Source organism: Hemitrygon akajei, chromosome 8 (assembly GCF_048418815.1).
Source record: "Hemitrygon akajei chromosome 8, sHemAka1.3, whole genome shotgun sequence".
Taxonomy (NCBI): domain Eukaryota; kingdom Metazoa; phylum Chordata; class Chondrichthyes; order Myliobatiformes; family Dasyatidae; genus Hemitrygon; species Hemitrygon akajei.
In genome coordinates, this window is record NC_133131.1 from 151,346,602 (window position 1) to 151,368,833 (window position 22,232).

At 44.4% G+C, this 22,232-nt stretch overlaps 1 protein-coding gene across 1 annotated transcript; it reads left to right on the forward strand.

Annotated features, from left to right (window-relative positions):
• Nucleotides 1-1,313: 1,313 nt before the first annotated feature.
• Nucleotides 1,314-22,033, forward strand: idi1 (isopentenyl-diphosphate delta isomerase 1). Its single transcript, XM_073054847.1, has 5 exons — nt 1,314-1,919; nt 2,921-3,090; nt 4,051-4,143; nt 12,152-12,282; nt 21,329-22,033. The coding sequence occupies exons 1-5, from the start codon at nt 1,744-1,746 to the stop codon at nt 21,644-21,646; spliced, it is 888 nt and encodes a 295-aa protein (XP_072910948.1). The 5' UTR covers nt 1,314-1,743; the 3' UTR covers nt 21,647-22,033.
• The last annotated feature ends 199 nt before the right edge of the window (nt 22,034-22,232 follow it).

Consider the following 22,232-nt stretch of genomic DNA (forward strand, 5'->3'; position numbering starts at 1 on the left):
AACACCAGTCTCAAAACTCGTCTCAAACTCACTCCCCAGTACAACTATTTAAATGTTCACCCTAGAACAATTGAGTCCTTGATTGGGACCACGGCCAGTCGGTGAAAGTTAGCCTGGGATTGGTTTTGGCTGACCACTAGGTGCTGACTGTTTAGGCTCGCTGTAACGGTTTGCAGCCATCGGGCTCCTGTGTCGCCTCATAGCTGAACCGGCTCAGTGGCTGTGGCCTGTAGCCATCGGGCTCCTGTGTCGCCTCATAGCTGAACCGGCTCAGTGGCTGTGGCCTGTAGCCATCGGGCTCCTGTGTCACCTTAGCACAGTCCTGGCTCTGTGGCTGTGAACTCATTTTCAGTGACTCTGCAGTCCGTGTTCTGTGTGTTAATTGTTCACTTTTTTATTGTTTGCACAATTTGTTATTTTTGCACACATTCGATGCTTGTTGGTCTTTGCTGTCTGGGGTTGTTCAAAGTAAATTTATTATCAAAGTACATATGTGTCACCGTATACAACCCTGAGATTTATTTTTTTGTGGGGCATACTCAATATATCCATAATAACTATAACAGAATCAATGAAAGGCTGTGCTAACTTGGGTGCTTAACCAGTGTGCAAAAGACAGACAGCTCAGTGCCGGAATGGGAGTTAAAATGGCACAAGAGACTGCAGATGCTGGCTTCTGGACCTCACTGTTCTACTGCAATGAAATCATCTGTATGAGCGGCGTGCAAGACAAGTTTTTTCTCTGTACCTGTACCTCAGTCCATGTGGCAACAATAAAATAATTTATCCAATTTTTCAAAAAAAAAACTGCTCGAGGAACTCAGTGAACCAGGCGGCATTTGCGGAGGATAATGGAGAATCAAGATGTCTAGTCTAGACCCTTCATCTCGTCCTGATGACATTGCATGGTAAGCGGTTGTGCAAAAACGGTATCTAGTGTACGTTTGGTCTCATATATAGACAGCATCAAAAGTGCGTGTAAATCCTTGCCTCACATGGAAGGGTGATGCTAGTGAGGGAATCTCCTACAGTTAGAGGAAAGTGCCGGGCGGGGCAGGCAATTTCTTGGGGTGAATCGAACGAACCAGTCAGTCACAGGGAGCGGGACTGAATATGGGGAATAAAGGATCAGTCATAATGAATGACGGTGCAGACTCGATGGGCCAAATGGCCTTATGCTACTCCTATATCTTATGGTCTTATAAGCAGCGGTCCACATCGAAAGCAAAAAAAAGGGGTGGGGACAGGTGTTAGTGGTGGCGGAACTCCTCTACAGCTGGCGGAAATGACGGACGCTTCGCGTGCTCGGCTGGAAGCGCGTGAAACGTCAGCGCGGAAGAGAGGGGTTCAGGAGAGGAGCAGTGAGCGAGCGTAGCGAGTTCGGTCCCGGCGGAGCGCGGCTGCGCTGACGTAACGTCCAGTTCGATACATTATCGGAACGTGACCGTTGTTGCATTTGGGAGCGCGCGCAGCTGCGCTGACGTAACGTCCAGTTCGATACATTATCGGAACGTGACCGTTGTTGCATTTGGGAGCGCGCGCGGCTGCGCTGACGTAACGTCCAGTTCGATACATTATCGGAACGTGACCGTTGTTGCATTTGGGAGCGCGCAGGGGTGCGGGACGGGGCAGGGAACGCCTCGAGCTTTGCCCCGCCGGTGACGAGAGGGAAGCACGCTCCGCTTGATTGGCCGGTCGATCGGAAGATTGGCGAAGGTGAACAGGAGGCTGCAAGCTGATTGGATGGGGTCGATTGGGGCGATGACGCGAGCGTTGCTGATTTGCTCGCCCCGTGGAGTGACAGGGGGCTCGTGGTGGAAGCGGGCTGTTCCTGCTTTTGCTGCGGCCGGAGCAGCCAATTGGTGCCGACAGCCTCCTCTGCAGTGTCGCCGTGGTTCGGTAGTAAGCCAGCACTCCTGGTAAGTTGGTTCAGGGTCGAACGCGCGGTTATAACATGCCGCGATTTTGTTTGAAACCTGTTTTTTGCTCTCCATCGTTTATTCAAATAGATAAATGTATAGTCACCATTGCTTTATGGGGCTGAGTTGCTGAAGTGATATTTCTAACACAACTTCAGTCCACGGATCATGCGGGACATTATCCGCGGGTTCTTACTGTAGTCATCCAGTATTACTGTATTTCCCCCCCCCCCCCCCCCCCCAGAATGCATGACATCCAGTCAGTATAAATGTATCTTCACTGCGATGATTATTGGCCATTAGGCCAGCTGTTGCTTGTCCTTTCATTTATAATCAGAATTAAAGTAGGGTGTGAATTACATTAATAATTATACTGTCGGGGAGGGGAAACTAGATCATTGGTATTCCTTTCTTAAGGTGAAAGAAGGCGGGGGATTCTCCTGTGTAAGTTTGGTTGCAATTTAGCCTCCTTGAATTTGGAGGGTAAATGTAATCTTTGTAGTCAGGCACAATATCCTTCCTTGGGGACATGCTTGTAGAGCTTGGTATCTTTCTGATGCTTTGGTTGAAAAGGTTGCATTGAGAAGATTATTGATTCACTGCTATCACTGTTGTCAGAAATATAATTATATTTATATTTATTTGGGTATATAATTATAAAGAGAACCTTTTTGACAATTATGGGTGGACATTACAATGCAAATCATTGGAACATCTTCAGTAGGTGATGCCTTAAGACATGCCAGGGAGGAGGTACAGGAAGACCCACACTCAACATTTCAGGGACAACTTCTTCCCCAATTAATGGACCATGAATGCTACCTTACTTCTTGCTCTTATTTTGCAATATTTTTTACATTCCTTATAATTTGCGCAAATTTTTATGTGTTGCCACGTGCTGATGTCACAAAACAATAAGTTTAATGACTGATACTAATCCTAATCTTGATTAACATTGAAGAAAATTCTCCCTGATTATCTGTTTCTTCTCCTGACTTTAGGTCCGTTGGGAAACGGAGCGCAGCAGCCATGCCGGAAATAAACACTGACAACCTGGATGCAAAACAGGTCCAGCTCTTGGCTGAAATGTGCATCCTGATCAACGAGAATGACATTAAAACCGGAGCAGATACAAAGAGGAATTGTCACCTTAATGAAAACATTAATAAAGGTGAATGAATGTTCAGATATATTGAATGCAAATATGAGGAGTCAGTAGGAAGTTGTGTTTGGGAAAAGTTCTCCACTTGTGGGAACTATTTTGGTGGCAGTCTGGACAACTGATTGCCACTGAACTGTGGGTTTGTATACATTCAGACAGACAGACACACTTTATTGATCCCGATTGTAATGAAATTGGGTTTCATTACAGCCGCACCAAGAATAGTGAAGAAATATAGCAATATAAAACCATAAATAAATAAATAAATAAATAAATAAGTTGATCACGCCAAGTGGAAATAAGTCCAGGACCAGCCTGTGTCGTGTATTTAATGCCACGTATCTTTTTAACTTTGCCATTCAGTCTACACTTTCTCTTTATTCTTTCTGCCAAGCAAAATGGTGTGGGTTTGCGCTCAGTACCTTTGTGAACCTTGCTGTTTAGAACTGTTAGCCAAGCATTTGTGCAATGAAGTGCTGTATCCAAGTTCCTTCAGTACTGTGAGGTGAATGGGGGATATTGCCTAAGCTGAGGGAAACGCATGGGCCCAGATCTCGTGCCCAGTCGTTATCCTTTCAGGACGACCATGTTGCGTTTCTTGTCTTCACTATTCTTGGAGAACTGCCGTGCGTACAGTGAGATCCCCGCTGGACCTGCTGTCTGTTGGCAGAGCAGGAAGAAAAAGAATACAGGGTTTCACAGGAGGACCACATGCAGTTCTCATCTCTGTAGAGGAAGGATGTGGTTCACCAGAATTGAGTGTTTCAGCCATGAGGAGAGACTGGGTGGGCTCCTGCAGAGAAGGACGAGGTATATAACCTATTTGAGGTATACAGAATTGAGGGGCGTGAATACAGTCGGTAATGAGAGACTCCTCCTTTGGAGGGCGTAGATTAAGTGAGAGTAATGAAGGCTAAAGAAGTATGAGAGGGAATTTGTGTACTGGAAATGACGCCTTTCATTTTCCAGGTTTGCTCCACAGAGCCTTCAGCGTTTTTATCTTCAACAGCGAGGGGAAGCTTCTGCTGCAGCAGCGATCCGACGCCAAGATCACTTTTCCTGGTACGTAACATTTGCATTTTCTCAGGTCGAAGTTATTTTGTGCAACACAAGACGCTGGAGGAACTTGACTGGTCAGGCAGCATCTGTGGGTGGAAATGGACCATCTGGTTGGGCTGGGCATGCCGTCTACTCACAGGGAGCTTAAGAGGGGTGAATAAAATCGAACGAGCAAATTTCACAACGTGTGCCGGCGATTCTGATTCTGACAATGTCACAGATGGGGGACCGATACACACTGAAATTAAGTTGGCAGAAATTGTGCTGAATGATCTGGAGAATGTGGAGTTTGACGGAGTGGAATGTGAGGACTAGTGTCTCCAGCCTTGTTCTGTCGCGGAGGAGAATGGCTGAAAGCAGAGGCACGTGAAATGGTTGAGTTGCAGTCAAGGCCTTTATTAACAACGGTAGAAGTGGAGCCATGGTTAAGGAAGACATTTCGGAAGAACCCATTTAAAAACTGTCATCAAACGATATGGAGATAGAAGAACTGGGAGAATGCAGTAGTGTACTTGCAAGAGACAGGGTAGGGTAGGGTGGAGTAGACAAAGCTGGGGGCTAGGGCTGGTGGTGGTAGGATAGCTACTGACATCAATTACAAATCCATCTTCTGAGAGTTGGAGTGAGTTCATTCATGTAGGATTGAAACAAAAGCTTCACCCTTTCACCTGGGGGGGGGGGGGGGGGACCAAACAGAAGTTAGGGAAAAAATTGCTGGATGTGAGAAGTTCCGACAGGCGAATGAGTACTAATGGAAGGGAACTTCTTGGGACTCAGCTTGGCTACTGAAACGCCAAGTGGGATTAAAGGGCACAGTCTCGGAGTAGAAGGACATCCCTTCAGAGCAGATGAGGAGGAATTTCTTTAGCCAGAGGGTGGTGAATCTGTGGAATTTGTTGCCACAGGCAGCTGTAGAGGCCAAGACATTGGGTGTAATTGGGGCACAGGTGGATAGATTCTTGATTGGTAAGGGTATTAAAGGTTACAGAGAGAAGGCAGGAGAATGGGGTTGAGAGGGATGATAAATCAGCCATGATTGAATGGTAGTACACATTTAGTGGCCCACATGGCCTAATTTTGCTCCGATGTGTTGGGCTCAGGGAAGAAGTGGAGGTCTTCAGACCATTCTGATAGTGGAAAGTTTGCATGTTTATGGTAAAGATGAGCCTTCTGGGATTAAGGAAATGGAATCTTGGAGGTCATGGGTGGTATTGGGTGGGAATGGACCTGGTTGGAGTCAGTGCAGGAAGAAATGCATTTGGAGCAAGAGCAGGCTAAAACTGATCTGCCAGGGCACTTTTGCTTGTAGATTTCTGGCAGGGCTGTGTGTTGCTGGGATGTTATAAGGTTGGAAACTAAAGAGAAGAATACTTCAGTGATATGAGTTGAAACTCTCAATGGTAGATGGGATTGTAAAATCAAACATGTTTGAAACTTCATTAATGCTCAGGTATGTTTTATTGAAAATATTGGATTACTTTCAGCGTGGACTTTTTGGGCTAAGGGACTACACCGTACTTGGAGCAGACAGTGGCATCATTGTGTGTGCTTGTGTTTTTTTCATTTGGACCAATATTGCCGAATCAAAAAGCAGTGATTTTTTTCTTGATTTTTATTGATTTTAAAAAAAAATTGAGACCCTTGCTACGAAGTGCTTTGACACAAGCCGAAGAAAATTACCCTAATGAGCCAAATTTAAAATCTACCACCTAACACCACTCATTGTCGGCTGGCAAACATAACTGGAGTGCAGAAATCTACAACAGCACGCTTGATACGTAAGCAAGATAAACCGAGAGAAGATTGGGCACTGCGCGAGGAACAACAACGGACGTCCCAAAAATGAAAGGTGGAGGTGAGGATCCAGATTTTGAAGAGACCCTCAATCAGTGGTTTTCTATTGTAACTGGATGATGTGTGTGTGACAATGGATCATTGTTTTAAAAAAAAATGCAATTCAGAGGAGCCAGCTAAGAAGCTGGGTCACGAAGACTTTAAATCAACATTTGGTTAGGTTGCCTCGAAGGAAATGCAGACATCACATTAAATTGAAGAAAGCACCCTGAGAGAAAGATGGTGCTGATGTTGTAAGAGCGGAAACATGGAAATCTACAAAATTCCCCGATTGGCTTCAAAAATTTTGTGTAGAAGATGCCTACAATGCAGATGAAACGGGGTTTTTTTAATTGTGTCATACTGCACGTGTCCCTTTGTTTTTGTTATAAACATGCAACACTGTCAGGTTCAAATAAAGCAAGGGATCACATTAATGTGTCGTTCAAATACAACAGCAACTGATGACCAGAACTGGTTGTTGGGAAAAGCGTTAAACCTCGATGCTTTAAGGGACTAAGAAAGGATAGTTTACCAATTGAGTACTATGCCAACATACACTCGATGAATTCCTTTGTCAGTAACCATTACAAACTAATACGATTTATAGTACAACAGTAATATTGGTAGTGTTCCAATTTGCGTATTTCATTTAAATGCAGAATTTGTTAACTCAGTTAAACAGTAGTTTAACTTTTTTTAAACTATTTCCCTGAAACCGGGTAATTGGGGCAGCTACTTAATTGGGCCAAAATGTTCTGGCCCCGATGTGTTCCAGTTGACCAGAATCCACTATTTGAATGGCCTGGTTTGGTGGGAGAGTGGGCCTTAACGTGGTAGTTCCACCTTCCGTCAAAATAATGGGATGAACAGGGCCAAGGGACTTTTGTAGCCTCTTGCTCTTGGTTCTTGTTTCTGTATTCATTGGCCAGATGAACTTTAGTGATTTATGTACAGTACTCAGCTAAAGTCTCCAGCACTCTAACTATATATATGTGCCTGACACTTCTGCAGAGCACTTCAGTAACTTTGTCTTGCACTGTGCTGCTGCAAAAAGCAATATTTCATGACATGAATGAGTAGTAATAAACCTGATTCTGATATGTGACTCTATTCTGGGCTGAGGAGAGGGAGTGGGAAGGACCGGAGAGGTATTCTGTGATAATCACTAAACCAATTGTTTGGAATCAAATTACCCTGTCTGGTATCTCAGGGCTGGGTGCCACTGCCCCCGCCCCTGGCACTCATCCTCTGCCACCTGTCCCACCCCCCTCTGTACTCCAGCATCGCCATTCTCAACATCCTTTGGTCTCGCCAGATTGACAAACTCACTCTCTGCTCCGCATTGACAAGTACAATACTGTGCAAAAGTATTGGGGGCACTTGTTTTTTTTTTATATATCTAATCTAAGACTGTTGCACAGTACTCTGTTACATGGTATGTAGGGGTGATTTATGTTTTTATTTTAAAATGCAGCCTTTAAGCCCTCTGTTCTGTACCAACCAATACTGAGTAACGGGGACAATCAACATGAGGCTTAACACTGGAACATGTGAATTAGGAAAATGTATAATCTTGTAGTGGTGTGCTACACGCAGCGCTAAAATAACGACACGGAGTCGGTAAACTGCAGTCAAAGTTAATTTTATTCAAACTTCACAGCCTTGTTTTAAGGCCTCTCTCATCCCGCCCCCCCGGGCGCGGATGGTCCAAGAGACACGTACTCACAAACCCCCCCAGGCTTTTCTCCCTTTGTTGCGGACCTGGCCTTTGTGCCTGCACGCTGGGTAATTGTGAGCCGGTTCGAGTGCGCTAGGAAGTGGGTCGCCACAATCTTGTCATTCTTTTGCAATATTTGGTTGGTGTTGAGGTTATTGAGTACCTTTTGGAACCTTCGACCTTTCTGTAGTTCAAAATCAGGTTTATTATCACTGACGTGTTGTGAAATTTATTGTTTTGCTGCACCAGTGCAATACATTAAAAATACTATAAATTACTATATAAAAGAATGTTCAGTGGTGCAAAGACCGTGAGGTGGTGTTCAAGGGTTGGTTCGTTGTCTATTTGGGAATCTGATGGTGGAGGGGAAGAAGCTGTTCCTAAAACATGAGCATGTCTTTAGGCTCCTGTCCCTCCCCTCTGGTAGTAATGAGAAGGGAGCATATTCTGGGTGATGGGGGGGGGGGGGGGGGGGGGCTTTAATGATGGATATTGCCTTTTGAAGATGTCATTAATTGAGGGCGGGGAGGGGAAGCTAGAGCCGATGATGAAAATGAGTCTACAAACATCTGCAGCTTTTTCTGATCCTGTACAGTTCTCAACATCGGCTGGTGATGCAAGTTAGAATATTCTCCATGACACATCTGTAAATATTTGCTAGTCTTTGAAATACTAAATCGATCATTTTCATGGTTCCAGAGTTGAAATGAATTCTCACTATGGCAAGATGCTATTAGTAACCATCTGGTAGGGAAGAGACGCTTCCAATGATTTTAGCATCATTGATTGGCCAAGGAAACCTGTCAGACCTTTGGTGATCTTGGCTTTGAGATGGTAACAGTAAAGTAAATGCTTCAGGTTGAGAGCTGGATCCTGCATCACTGTCTTACTTCCAGAAAGAGACCAATGTCTTCTGGGATTATATATTCAAATTTTTAATTAGGTCTTGAACCTTACTAATTTAAGTGAGGAACAACAACCAGGACTGATTGATGGTTCATAACGTTAAATGCAAGTTAATCAGCTGCCAAACTAGATGTTTGTATTAACCTGAGAAAGAAACATAGAAAATCTACAGCACAATACAGGCCCTTTGGCCCACAAAGCTGTGCCGAACTTGTCCTTACCTTAGAACTACCTCAAGATCACAAGACAAAGGAGCAAAAGCAGGCCATTTGGCCCGTTGAGTCTGCTCTGCCACTCCACCATGAGCTAAACTATTCTAAACCTAGGCTTACCCATAGCCCTCTATTTTTCTAAGCTCCATGTATCCATCCAGGAGTCTCTTAAAAGACCCTATCGTTTCCGCCTCCACCACTGCCACTGGCAGAACATTCCACGCACTCATCACACTCTGTGTGTAAAAAAAAAAACAAACAACAACAACAACAACTTACCCCTGACATCTCCTCTGTACCTACTCCCCAGCACCTTAAACCTGTGTCCTCTTGTGGTAACCATTTCAACCCTGGGAAAAAGCCTCTGACTAGCCACACGATCAATGCCTCTCATCATCTTGTACACCTCTATCAGGTCACCTCTCATCCTCTGTCGTTCCAAGGAGAAAAGGCCGAGTTCACTCAACCTGTTCTCATAAGGCATGCTCCCCAATCCAGGCAACATCCTTGTAAATCTCCTCTGCACCCTTTCTATGACTTCCACATCCTTCCTGTAGTGAGGCGACTAGAACTGAGCACAGTACTCCAAGTGGGGTCTGACCAGGGTTCTATATAGCTGCAACATTACCTCTCGGCTCCTAAATTCAATTTCACGATTGATGAAGGCCAATACACCGTACGCCGCCTTAACCCCAGAGTCAATCTGCACAGCAGCTTTGAGTGTCCTATGTACTTGGACCCCAAGATCCCTCTGATCCTCCACACTGCCAAGAGTCTTGCCAATAATTCTATATTCTGCCATCATATTTGACCTACCAAAATGAACCATCTCACACTTATCTGGGTTGAACTCCATCTGCCACTTCTCAGCCCAGTTTTGCATCCTATCAATATCCCACTGTAACCTCTGACAGCCCTCCAGACTATCCACAACAGCTCCAACCTTAGTGTCATCAGCAAACTTACTAACCCATCCCTCCACTTCCTCATCCAGGTCATTTATAAAAATCACAAAGAGTAAGGGTCAAAGAACAGATCCCTGAGGCACACCACTGGTCACCAACCTCCATGCAGAAGGTGACCCGTCTACAACCACTCTTTGCCTTCTGTGGGCAAGCCAGTTCCGGATCCACAAAGCAATGTCCCCCTGGATCCCATGCCTCCTTACTTTCTCAATAAGCTTTGCATCTTTCTCCTTCTCGCCCGGTATAATGGTGGCACACTGATCAATACTCAGGACTTCTTAATATTTTACAAAGTTAAAAATAAATCTAAAGTATTCAGTTGCAAGTTTGTGAACCCTTTGCAATTACATGGTTTTCTGTGTTAATTGCTTTTAAAATGTGGTCTGATCTTCATCTAAGTCACAATAATAGACAAACACAATCTGGTAAACTAATAACATACAAACAATTGTACTACTCATCAATCAGTCAAGGTTCAAAAAACTATTTAAACCCCTGGGAGATTGAAGGTGTGGGTTGTAGAGGTGCCCTGTTCTATTATTTTTTTAAAAAGACACATGAAGTCAGGTTCCTGATGGAGCCTGCTCTTCTCAAGAAGGATCAAATTATGTGCACCATGCCTCAATCAAAACAATTTTCAGAGGACCTGAGAAGAAGAAATGTAGAGATACATGCAGCTGGAAAAGGCTATAAAAGCATTTCTAAAGACCTGAGTGTTCATCAGTCCACAGTAAGAGAAATTGTCTACAAATGGAGGAAAGTCAGTACTAGAAAAAATATATAGAAAAACATAGAAACCCTACAGTACAATACAGGCCCTTTGGCCCACAATGCTGTGCCGAACATGTACGTACTTTGGAATAATTAGGAATCCGTACTGTTGCTACTCTCCTTAGGAGTGGGCATCCTGTGAAGAGCACACCAAGAGAACAATGTGCAATGCTGAAGAGGGTGAAAAAGAACCCAAAAGACCTACAGAAATCTCTAGAACTTGCTAAAGTCTCTGTTCATGTGTCCGCTATAAGAAAAACACTGAAGAAGAATGGTGCTCGTGGAAGGATACCTCGGAGGAACCAACTGCTCTCCACAAATATAACTTGGAACATGTTTGCAAAAGACCGCCTGGATGTTCCACAATGCTTCTGGGAAAATGTTCAGTGGACAGGCGAGACCAAAGTGGAACTTTTTAGCCAGAAATGCACATTGCTGTGCTTTGGAAGGAAACGGGCACCGTACACCAACATCAAAACCTCATCTCAACTATGAAACACGGTGGGATGGAGCATCGTGGTTTGGAGCCGCTTTCCTGCCTCAGGGCCAGGAAAGCTTGTAATCATTGAGGGAACAATGAATTCAAAATTATATTAAGACATTTTACAGGAGAATGTCAGGGTAGCGGTCCGTCACCTGAAGCTTAATAGAAGTTGGATGATGTAACAAGATAATGATCCAAAAAACAACAGAATGGTTAAAAAGAAAATTTGACTTTTGCAATGGCCAGGTCCAAGTCCACACCTTAACCCAATTGAGATGCTGTGCCGTGACCTGAAGAGATGTCATGCCAGGTTTCCCAGAAATACTGATCAACTGAAACAGCTTTGTATGGAGGAATGGGCTAAAGTTCCTCCTTGTTGTTGTGCAAGTCTGATCAGCAGCTACAGGAAATGTTTGGAGGATATTGCTGCTAAAGGATGTTCTACCAGTTATTAAATACACGCATTCACCGACTTTTTCCCGCCTTGACCGAATGATTAAACAATGTGTTCAATAAAGATGCAGGAAGCACAATTGTTTGTGTGCTATTAGTTTAGGCAGATTGTGACTTATTTGAATGTTGGACGACATTTTTGAGTAATTAATGCAGAGAACCAGGTAATTGCAAAGGGTTCATGATATATGTCACCGTGCACCATCCTGAGATTCGGTTTCTTGCAGCCATTCACAGCAGATCAAAGAAGTACCTCAGAATCAATGAAAATGACTAAGATGTTTTTAAAAAACGTACAAGAGAGGATACACTGTGCAAATACAAAAAAATAGTAAGTTATACTGAGAGCATGAGTTGTAGAGTCCATAGGTTGTGTAATGAGCTCAGTGTTCAGGTGAGTGAAATTACCCACGCTGGTTCAGGAGCCTGATGGTTGAAGGGTAATAACTGTTCCTGAACCCAGTAATGTGGGACCTAAGGCTCCTGTACCTTCTTCCCAATGGCAGCAGTGAGAAGAGAGTGTGGCCTGGATGGGGAAGGTTCTTGATGATGGATGCTGCTTTATTCTAGCAGTCTCCTTAGAAAGCAGTCGAAGTTCCTGAGGTTAGGCTGCAGTAAAGATTTGGATCTTTGGTTAACGATATGTTTTGTGTTGTTTCTTTCCCAGGTTGTTTTACAAACACTTGCTGCAGTCACCCGCTTAGCACAGCAGCAGAAATGGAGGAGAGAGATGCAATTGGTGTAAGACGAGCAGCCCAGCGCAGGTTAAAAGAAGAGTTTGGCATCCCTATGCAACAGGTAAAACACTGCATCAATGCTTACAAATGATCTTTTTTTTTAAAATAAAAATTAAAAGGCTGGACATTTGAGGAGGGTGGAGAGCAAAAGAGATGCCAGAGACAAAGTTAGGCAGGATTTCTGGATAGGGGTACTGTGGTAACTTCCACTTTACAAAAGACCACTCGACAGTTTTATGGCCAAAAGAGCATCTTTATCTGGGACGGCAAATGATATTTACAATACAGAGGCTTCCCGGTACCTTGTGCGGCATGGGTGGAGGAACTATATACAATGTATACTGGGAGTAAAAAGAGTGGAAGTAAAACCCCACCAATCTGGAACCCTCCTCTTGTTACCAACAGCTTCCCGATTAGTATTAACTTACTTTTAATAATACTCACATTACAACACTTCCCCCCCTTTAAAATCCAACATTCCCCAAATATAGAAGAACTGGGAAATGAAAACAGTGGTATCATTAGCAACAGGTTACCAATACAAAAACACCTAAAAAAAACGTGGCAAATTCAACATTCCATCTAACAATAAAAAAAACTATCCAATCAAAGATTCAGTCTGTCAGGAGGTTTGCGAGGGCGCTGCGACCTACACACTACCCCCCGTGACCCAGCAGGCACCGCTGGTGAGGATGTTTTGAGTGGATCTGGTGTTGGGGACGAGAGGGGTCTGTGTGTCCACGTGAGAATGTCCATCCTCTTCAGGGGACTCTGCCCCCTCTGCCAGTGTATCTCCCTCTAGCAAAGTCACTGGTGGACATGCTTCCCCAGTAGTCTGTCTCACCATTGGAAACCCCATGGAACTGTCTACCTCTGAGCCGGAATCATGACGCAGGCGCACGTGGTCCTGATGTCTGCGGAAAACACGCCCATCAGTCAGCTTAACAACATAGGAGACTGGACCACTCTGCTTATGAATAACACCAGGTAGCCATTGCTGATTGTTTCTCACATAGACATTGTCATCCGGTTTTAACTGTCTCTCTCACGCATGTTGATCATGTTCCTCCTTCTGCTCTTCCTGCTTTCTCTCCACGGCTGCCTTCATGTCCGGGCGCAGCAGGTCCAATCTTGACTTAGGCCTGCGCCCCATCAGCATCTCTGCTGGAGTGCGTGCAGGTGTTGTCTGTGGAGTGAGGCGGTATTTATACAAGAAACGTGAAAGCCAGGTACTAAGAGAGTCCCCTGTCATCCGCTTCAGGCCTTCCTTCACTGTCTGAACAGCCCGCTCAGCCAAACCATTTGAGGCTGGGTGGAAAGGGGCTGTCCGAATGTGATGAATGCCATTCTGCCGCATGAACTCACCGTACAGCTCACTGGTGAACGTCGGGCCATTATCAGTGACCAGAGTATCAGGCAACCCGTGGACTGCAAACACTTGCCTGAGTTTGTCTGTGGTTGAAGGGGGCTGTGATGTTGCTCATGATGTGAGCTTCGATCCATTTGGAATATGCATCCACCATTACAAGAAACATCTGCCTCATAAAGGGGCCAGCAAAGTCCAAATGTAGCCTAGACCAGGGGTAGACTGGCCACTCCCATGGGTGCAAAGGAGCTGGTGGTGGCATATTCTGATTGGTCTGACATTGCGTGCATGATTTTACTTTGTTCTCCAGATCCTGATCCATTCTTGGCCACCAGACATAGGATCTTGTAAGGCTTTTCATTCGAGACACCCCTGGGTGAGTCTCATGAATTTCCTCCAAAACCTGTGAACGGCCAGGGGGAAGCACGATGACCCTCACCCCCCAGAAAATGCAACCATCCTGCAGACTCAGTTCGGCCTTGTGTTTGGCATAAGACCTCAGTTCCTCTCCTTCCACAGCTCTGGGCCAACCTTGTAAAAGGAAAGTCTTGACTTGGGACAGGACTGGGTCCGTCTCTGTCCACTGCTTGATCTGGGTTGCGTTTACAGGTGTCTCTGACAGCCTCTCCAATGAAAACAGTCTCTGGAGGCACATATGTAGTAACAGGCGTCTCAGGTAAAGGGAGTCGACTCAGTGCATCGGCATTTGCATTATCCCCACCCGCTCTGTACACGATAGTATACTGGTAGGCTGACAATGTGAGAGCCCAACGCTATATCCTGGCTGAGGCTAGCAGTGGGATGCATCTGGTCTCCCTAAAAAGGCTCATCAGTGGCTTATGGTCCGTATAAATTGTGAATGCACGTCCATAGAGGTACTGATGAAAGCGTTTGACCGCAAAAACAAGGGCCAGACCTTCTTTGTCTAGCTGTGAATATCCCTTCTCAGCAGCTGTCAGGGTACGTGAAGCAAAACCAATAGGCTTCTCTGAACGGTCCTCCGTTACATGTGAGAGAACTGCCCCAACTCCATAGAGCGAGACGTCGCATGAAAGGATGATCTCCTTGTCTGGGTCATAGTGAACGAGCAGCTTCATTGAGTGGAGGAGTTCTTTCACTTCCTTGAAAGCTTCCTCCTTCTCTTCACCCCACCGCCACTTAGTGTCATTGTGAAGCAGCTTATACAGTGGGGCCAAAACCTTTGAGAGGTCCGGAAGAAACTTGCCATAATAATTCACCATGCCGAAAAATGATCTGAGTTCAGTGACGCTCTTGGGGCTTGGGGCCTCCTTGATAGCTCTGACTTTTTCCTCCACTGGGCAAAGCCCCTCAGCTGTAATCTTGTGTCCCGGGTAGGTCACACTCAGAGCCAGGAACACACATTTTCCATGTTTCAGCCGCAGCCCTGCATCTGAGAGTCTCTTCAGCACCTCTTCTAAATTAGTCAGAGGCTCCCCCTCCGTGGCTCCCGTGATCAAAATATCATCAAGATACACTGCTACTTGCGGAATCCCCTGCAGCAGAGTCCATTGTCCTTTGGAAAATGGTGGGGCTAGACGCCACTCCAAACACCAGGTGATTGTATTTGAATAATCCCTTGTGCGTATTGATGGTGACGTACTCCTTTGAATCCTCATCGAGCAGCAGCTATTGGTAGGCGTGGCTCATGTCCAGCTTTGTAAACAGCTTACCCCCTGACAAGGTCGCAAACAGGTCATCCACCCATGGCAATGGGTACTCCTCCAGCTTAGAGACCTGATTCACCGTAAGCTTGTAGTCCCCACATATCCTCACCATTTTATCTGCCTTCAAAACTGGAACAATAGGAGCCACCCACCTTGAAAACTGGATGGGCTCAATGATGCCCAGCCCCTGTAAACGTACCAGCTCCGCCTCGACTTTGCTTTTCATGGCACAGGGCACCGACCTGGACTTTAAAAAACATGATGTGGCCTCGGGGTCAACATAGAGTTTCACGGTCACGCCCTTCAGTGTGCCCAGCTCATCCCTGAAAACGTCATTGTACCACTGCAGAACGTCCTCTGCCGTGTGTACATACTTAATTTCATACCAGTTGAGCCGGATTTTGTGAAGCCAATCCTGGCCCAAAAGACTGGGCCCGCTGCCCTTAGCTATCAGCAGCCTGGCTTCAGCCTTCTGACCCCCGGCTGAAATATCCTCATATAACACCCATAACTGAGGTATGGGCTGCCCTGTATAGGTCCTGAGTTTGAGCTTAGATGGTCTGATGGGAGGCAGGTTGGACCCCCGTGTCCTCCTGTAGGTCTCCTCACTAATGACCGATGCAGTAGCCCCTGAATCAATCTCGAACTTAATGTCCTTTCCCCTGACAGTGACTGTGGCATAATATGGTTCAGGTAGTTCCTCATCCATCTCCACCCCAAACATGTTGTAGGCACGCACTGCCTCTTCGTCTGCTTCTCCTAGGTGGTGTGTGGCTGCCTGAGTCTGTTGAGCTTTCCCCTGCCCAGGCTTAACCTTACCCTTTATGCTCCTGCACTTTTTAGCTAAATGTCCCTTCTTGCTACAAGCATGGCAGACAGTATCTTTGAGTTTGCAAACATTTGCATAGTGTGTCCTTCCAGACCAAAAATATTCCACCCGCTTTGCCTGTTTACCAGTCTCCCTCCTGACTTGGTGCACTGCCACCGACTGCGATTTCCCCCCCCCCCCCCCCCCCCCCCCAATGTCCTTTCTGTATACCCTTGGCATTATTAGCAGCCATCTGCATGCCTTGGGCAATCTCTAGGGCCTTCTTGAAAGTCAACGGTGGGGTTTCCCCCAACAAGCAGCGTTGTACGACATCATTATTAATGCCGCATACTAATCTGTCATGGAGCATGTCATCCAACACGGCTCCAAAATCACGATGCTCCCGACAGCTGCCAAAGCTCGGCGACAAAATTAGCCACAGACTGACCTGGCTTCCTGAAATGGCTGTGAAACTTGAACCGTTGGACTATCACCGAAGGTTTCGGATTGTGGTGGTTCCCCACGAGCTTGATCAGTTCATCATATGGAATTTCTCTCAGTTTCCGCGGTGTGGCTAAGTTCCTTATCAGCTTGTAAGTCCTTGCCCCACACACACTCAGGAGAATAGAGCACTTCTTAGCCTCCTCAGTAATTCCATTAGCACAGAAAAAGTGGCCCAACCTTTCCTCGTACTTTGGCCACTCCTCGATTTGCTCATCAAACACACCGACTGTTCCAAAAGCCATCCAAACACGAGGCTCCTCGCCTGCTCACAGCTCCTGATCAAAACGAGTCGACCCCTCCACAAAACCAGTTCACCTCGTCACCGAAAATGTGTGGTAACTTCCACTTTACAAAAGACCACTCGACAATTTTATGGCGAAAAGAACATCTTTATCTGGGACGGCAAATGATATTTACAATACAGAGGCTTTCAGCTACCTCGTGCGGCCTGGGTGGAGGAACTATATACAATGCATACTGGGAGTGAAAGAGCGGAAGTAAAACCCCGCCAACCTCAGATTCCGCCTCTTGTTACCAACAGCTTCCTGATTAGTATTAACTTACTTTTAATAATACTCACATTACAACAGGTACAGTTGAGGTTTAGAGTCTGATTTGCTCTGTTAAAATTTATGAAAAAGGATCTTGGACCTCTGGCGATAACTCCGTTACTCTTTCTGTGGTGTTGCTGGCATTTTCAGTTTGTAGTGAAATCTCTAAAAGTGGCCATTCCTATTTGTGTTATGAAACGGTGACTAATTTTAATTTGTCTTAAGCAATCACCTATACATGAAACTCTTCCTGTAAGTGACCAGTTTCCTGGTAGGAAAGCAGGCTGACTGACAGGTTCGTCTTTCATTTGGAGGGAGCATTGATTGTGGTCTCTTCAGGAGGCTGGACAGATTCAAGCATATTCGAGCAGTACCGTTAAGTACTTCTCTTCAGCAGCCACATTTCTCAAGGTTGGGGAGAGCCAGCTGAATAATATTTCACTTGTGAAGCGGGTTAAAGTAATCCACCAACAGTTGACAACACAGAAATGATAACTTGAAGCATTAACCCAATGCCTCTTGTTCTGCTTAATTCCTCTCCACTTTCGTCAGTCTTTGATGTCTGTTTTCTTTCCCCTCGTTTCCAGCACTATCCAGAGGTTTCCTTCTACCTTCACCTTCCATCCCACCAGCCACACTCCTCACCATCTCTCAGTGTAACCTCAGCTTTCTACAGAATTGGAAATTACAGGCCAATTAGTCAAACCTCAGCAGGGAAAGATGGTAAAGGTTTAAAAAAATACCTGGATTGTTCAAAGTCAGCATAGATTTCCAGAAGGAAAATGTTTTAAGGAAGGTACTGGAATGCTTTTGGTAGTGTGACGGGGTTCCTGAATTACCCCTATGAACTGTGTTTTTGAAAAGAGAGAGGGAGTTGTTGTTCAACACCGGACATCTTGTTATTAAGGGGGAGAGAGAGAGAGGCAAAGACTGCCTGGAGATAGTGTTATGGTTTCTCTGCGAGCTTGTTTTGAATATACAAGGACACTGCCTGCTTGTGAGTTTTTGCAGAGAAAGAGCAACGAGCAGCTCATGGTGACTGAGGCTGGTGTTCAGCATGCTGAGGTAAATAGTGGGTCAGCTGATAGACCTACAGACACATGATTTTGGACACTGAATGAGCTTTGTTGTGCCCACAGAAAAGGTGGGTTTTGGAAGATCGATCAGGAGAATCGATCAATGGCTGTCACAGTGTGAAAAGGGTGTGACCAGTGGGGAGTTATTTGTGTGTCCAACCCCCTCCTGGGTTGATAATTCCACCACGGAAGAATGGTCCCCTTTGTCATGGTCACAGTTGGTGACTTCCAAAGGATTTTGGAGGACAACGGGACAATCAACGGCATCAGCCTACCTGAAGACTCAAAATTCCCTCTCTCTCTCTCCATCACTACTCGACTCAATACCACAAACTGAACTGAACCTTACTCATCATCGTAAGACTGTATCCATTTACCCCTAGGCTTGAAGAAGCTTGGTTTTCCTATTTCCACACTTGTATATTCAGTCAGCCCTCCTTATCCATGGGGGATTGGTTCCAGGACCCCTTGCGGATGCTCAAATCCCTTATTCAACCTGTCTCAGTGCGGTGGACATTAGGACCCGGCGGCAAAGATCTGAATCTGCAGTGTTTCTGTTCGCGAAAATAATCACCAACACGATTGAAAATAAAGTGGAAATAATAAAGGCTACGTCAGTCAATGATCAGAACAATTTTAAAGGATAAAGTGAGAAAGGCTTTGCCCCAATGAAAGCTACAATTATTACTACGCAACGCAGTGGTTTAATTATTGGGTTTTTGATCCTCCACATCAACCCAACACAGTGGAGAGTGCACTCGGGAGCGATCTGTCTCGAGTCCCGAGAACTTCTGTTCCCGAGCCCAGCGCTGAAACATACGTTCTTAAGTGTTTTATATGCATAGAAAGGTAAAATATATATTATATACTAAGATAAATGTTTGACTAACTGATGATAAATAATACCGGATGTACTGTTCCGACTTACTTAGTAAAAGAACTTATGAATTTTTTCAATCCCGATGCACGATAAGTCACGCACATCCTCCCGTATACTTTAAATCATCTCTAGATTACTTATAATACCTAATACAATGTAAATGCTATGTAAAATGGTTGTTACACTGCATTGTTTAGGGAATAATGACAAGAAAAAGAAGTCTGCACATGCTCAAGCAAGTGCTGGAAGAGCACTTCCGGGTTTTCGCGATTCGTGGTTGGTTGAATTCGTACATGCTGAATTCACGGATAAGAAGGGAATGTGTGTGTGTATGTGTAAATAATCATTGCTAACCTGTTTGATATATCTGCATTTATATTATTGTATTGCTTAGTTACTAATAAACACTATTAGTTTATAGCAATACCAGACTCCACAGTATTTTCTATTTCTGCTGGTTCTTTAACCTGTCACGGGGTACGTGACACTAGTGACATGAGAAGTGGAAACCAGTGTATTTGTTGTATTTGGATTTTCAGAAAGCTTCTGACAGTCTCATCAAAAGTTGGTGTGAAATTAGAGCACATCAATGGATACTAGTGCCTTGTAGCAACTCAGATGTGCTCTTGATTGGCTTCTGAAAAGTTGACTTTGAGGTTGGTAAGTGGAAAATAAAAAGGCAAACGGGGGGGGGGGGGGGGGGGGGAATAGGCTGCAGATCGAGAGAATAGGAGCCGAACAGACTGGATTGTCCTGTTGGGGGCTGGTATGAATTTGAAGGGCAAATGTCTGCCTTGCATGGTAATGAGCTCCCTTTTCTTCAAAACAAACTTGTGAAATTTGCTGTCAAGGCCATGTTGATGGAGTTTTTGTGAACATGACAGGATACTAATCAACCATGATCACAAACAGCTGAAAGGCCAACACTTGCCCCCATTTGCCCATTTTCTAACTCTCCCTCTCTCCAAATAAAACGGGGTAATATTGACACCATGCACAATGTTGGAACAAGAGTCTTTGGTGAGAAGGTGATAAGTAGAAAATCCACAGGGATTGGTGCTCGACTCTCGGCATTGATGATTTGGAGGAGAGAATAAACATTTTCATGTTACCAACAACAAACTGGGATAGTCTTCAAGGTAACCAACACTGAGCAAGTGGGGAAAAATGAGGCAGCTAGCATATCACCGGGATAAATATGTTACCTTAGAAAAGAATTATTTAAATAGTGTTAGATTAGAAGTATTTGTTGAAAGACTTTGCCCTTCTACACCAGGCACTGAAGGCAAATGTGCACACAAGCAGTTAAGGCAAAGGTTATGTTGACCTTCAGAGAAGGATTTGAGTGCCGGATTGAGAATGGAGATACAAGAAATTGCAGGTATTGTACTCTGCAGCAAAAACAATCTACTGGAGGAACTAGTGGGTTGAACAATACGTATGGTGAAGTTGTTGGATTTTGGGTGGAAACCTTGCAATAAAGCATATTTGGTCCTGTAGCAATTTAAGCAGCCTTTCTGCCTACTTACTGTCTAACTTAAATAATATTTATTTTCCAAAGAAAGATGCTCTCAAGAAGAAAGGCCAGTGAAAAATGCTTGCTGAGGCTGCTGTATTTGGGAGAAGAGGTGATGAGATCCAACTTGGATAAATGAAAGATTTAATTGCAAATTGCATAATTCTACAACAGACAGATCAGATGCAGAAGATGCTGCTCCAGACTGAGATGTCGAGAACATGAGTTCAGTCTCAATATATGGGGCAGGATCTGAGAAAGCTTCACTCTGGATAAGAATGTGGAATTTGTTAACAAAGCCATTTTGCAGATAATTGGGGAGGAGTTTTTGTTAGACATACGGCAGTAGGAACTGCTGAGATTCTAATCAGCCACGATCACAAAGCACAGGAGCAGTGTTTAATGGCTAACATTTTCTCCCAATGCCACCAGCCCCACTGTTCACTCATTCTTTGCTGTTTGGCGACTCATCTAGTAGGGAGCTTGCCAATCAGTTCACAAATGTAATTTTTCAGAAAATACCCTAAATTAACATGACTGATTTTATCCAAATAAACGAATGCTGTGTGGTTTCCTCTATGGTCAAACCTAACCAATCAATAGTATATTTATCAATGAATTAACAGTTTTGTAATGAATGTTTACTAATTCAACAGCTCAATGTATATCTATGACTTCATGCTTCCCAATTTAATATTCTTTGTATTTAACTTTGATATAGGTCCCGTTAGAAGAGATGAATTACTTGACCCGTATTCACTACAAGGCTCAGTCTGATGGGATCTGGGGAGAACATGAAATTGACTACATAATATTTATACAGAAGGATGTAACTTTGAAACCTGACCCAAATGAGATCAAAAGTTACTGCTACGTGACAAAAGAGGAACTGAAGGACCTACTGGAGAAAGCAGAAAACAAGGAAGTGAAAATCACACCATGGTTCAAACTTATTGCTGAGAAGTTTCTCTTTACATGGTGGGGCAGTCTGCATAATCTTAAGCAGTTCATTAACCATGAGGAAATTCACCGAATGTAAAATACTTTACTGGTTACTGAATTCCCTTGAAGAGAACTAATCAATGCAATCACTAATTTTTGTAAAACATTCACATTGGAATTTACAGAGAAGCAGCTGTTGTGCTCAGTAACATGCAAATGAAACCCAAGTGGGTTACTGGTTTTCAGGGAAATGTAGTAATTGTCTGAGGTAATCGTTCTACAAGACGTACATTTAATTGAGGTGTATTCGAGTTTATGTATCAGCCATATGCATGGCTGTACTGACATGCGAGTTATAAATTTGTAAACACTATTGAGGTTTTTTGTCAATTATAAGCATCCTGTTTACAGTTAAATAGCTCTATATAGATTTCAGTTGTATGTGGATACATGCTTTGATAATAAATTAAATGAATGAAACCCATTATGAGAGATCTTGAAGATTCATTTCCTTCCATAGATGCTGCATTCCTTTACTGCACATTGCACAACTAGGCTCAAACTGTTTAAGGTCCTTTTAAAAAAAATATAAAGATAAGGAATGGAAACACTAGGAGCAAGATACAGCTTAATGACTAAGTCTTCATGCTACAATATACTGGTTGTCAGTGTCAGAAACAATA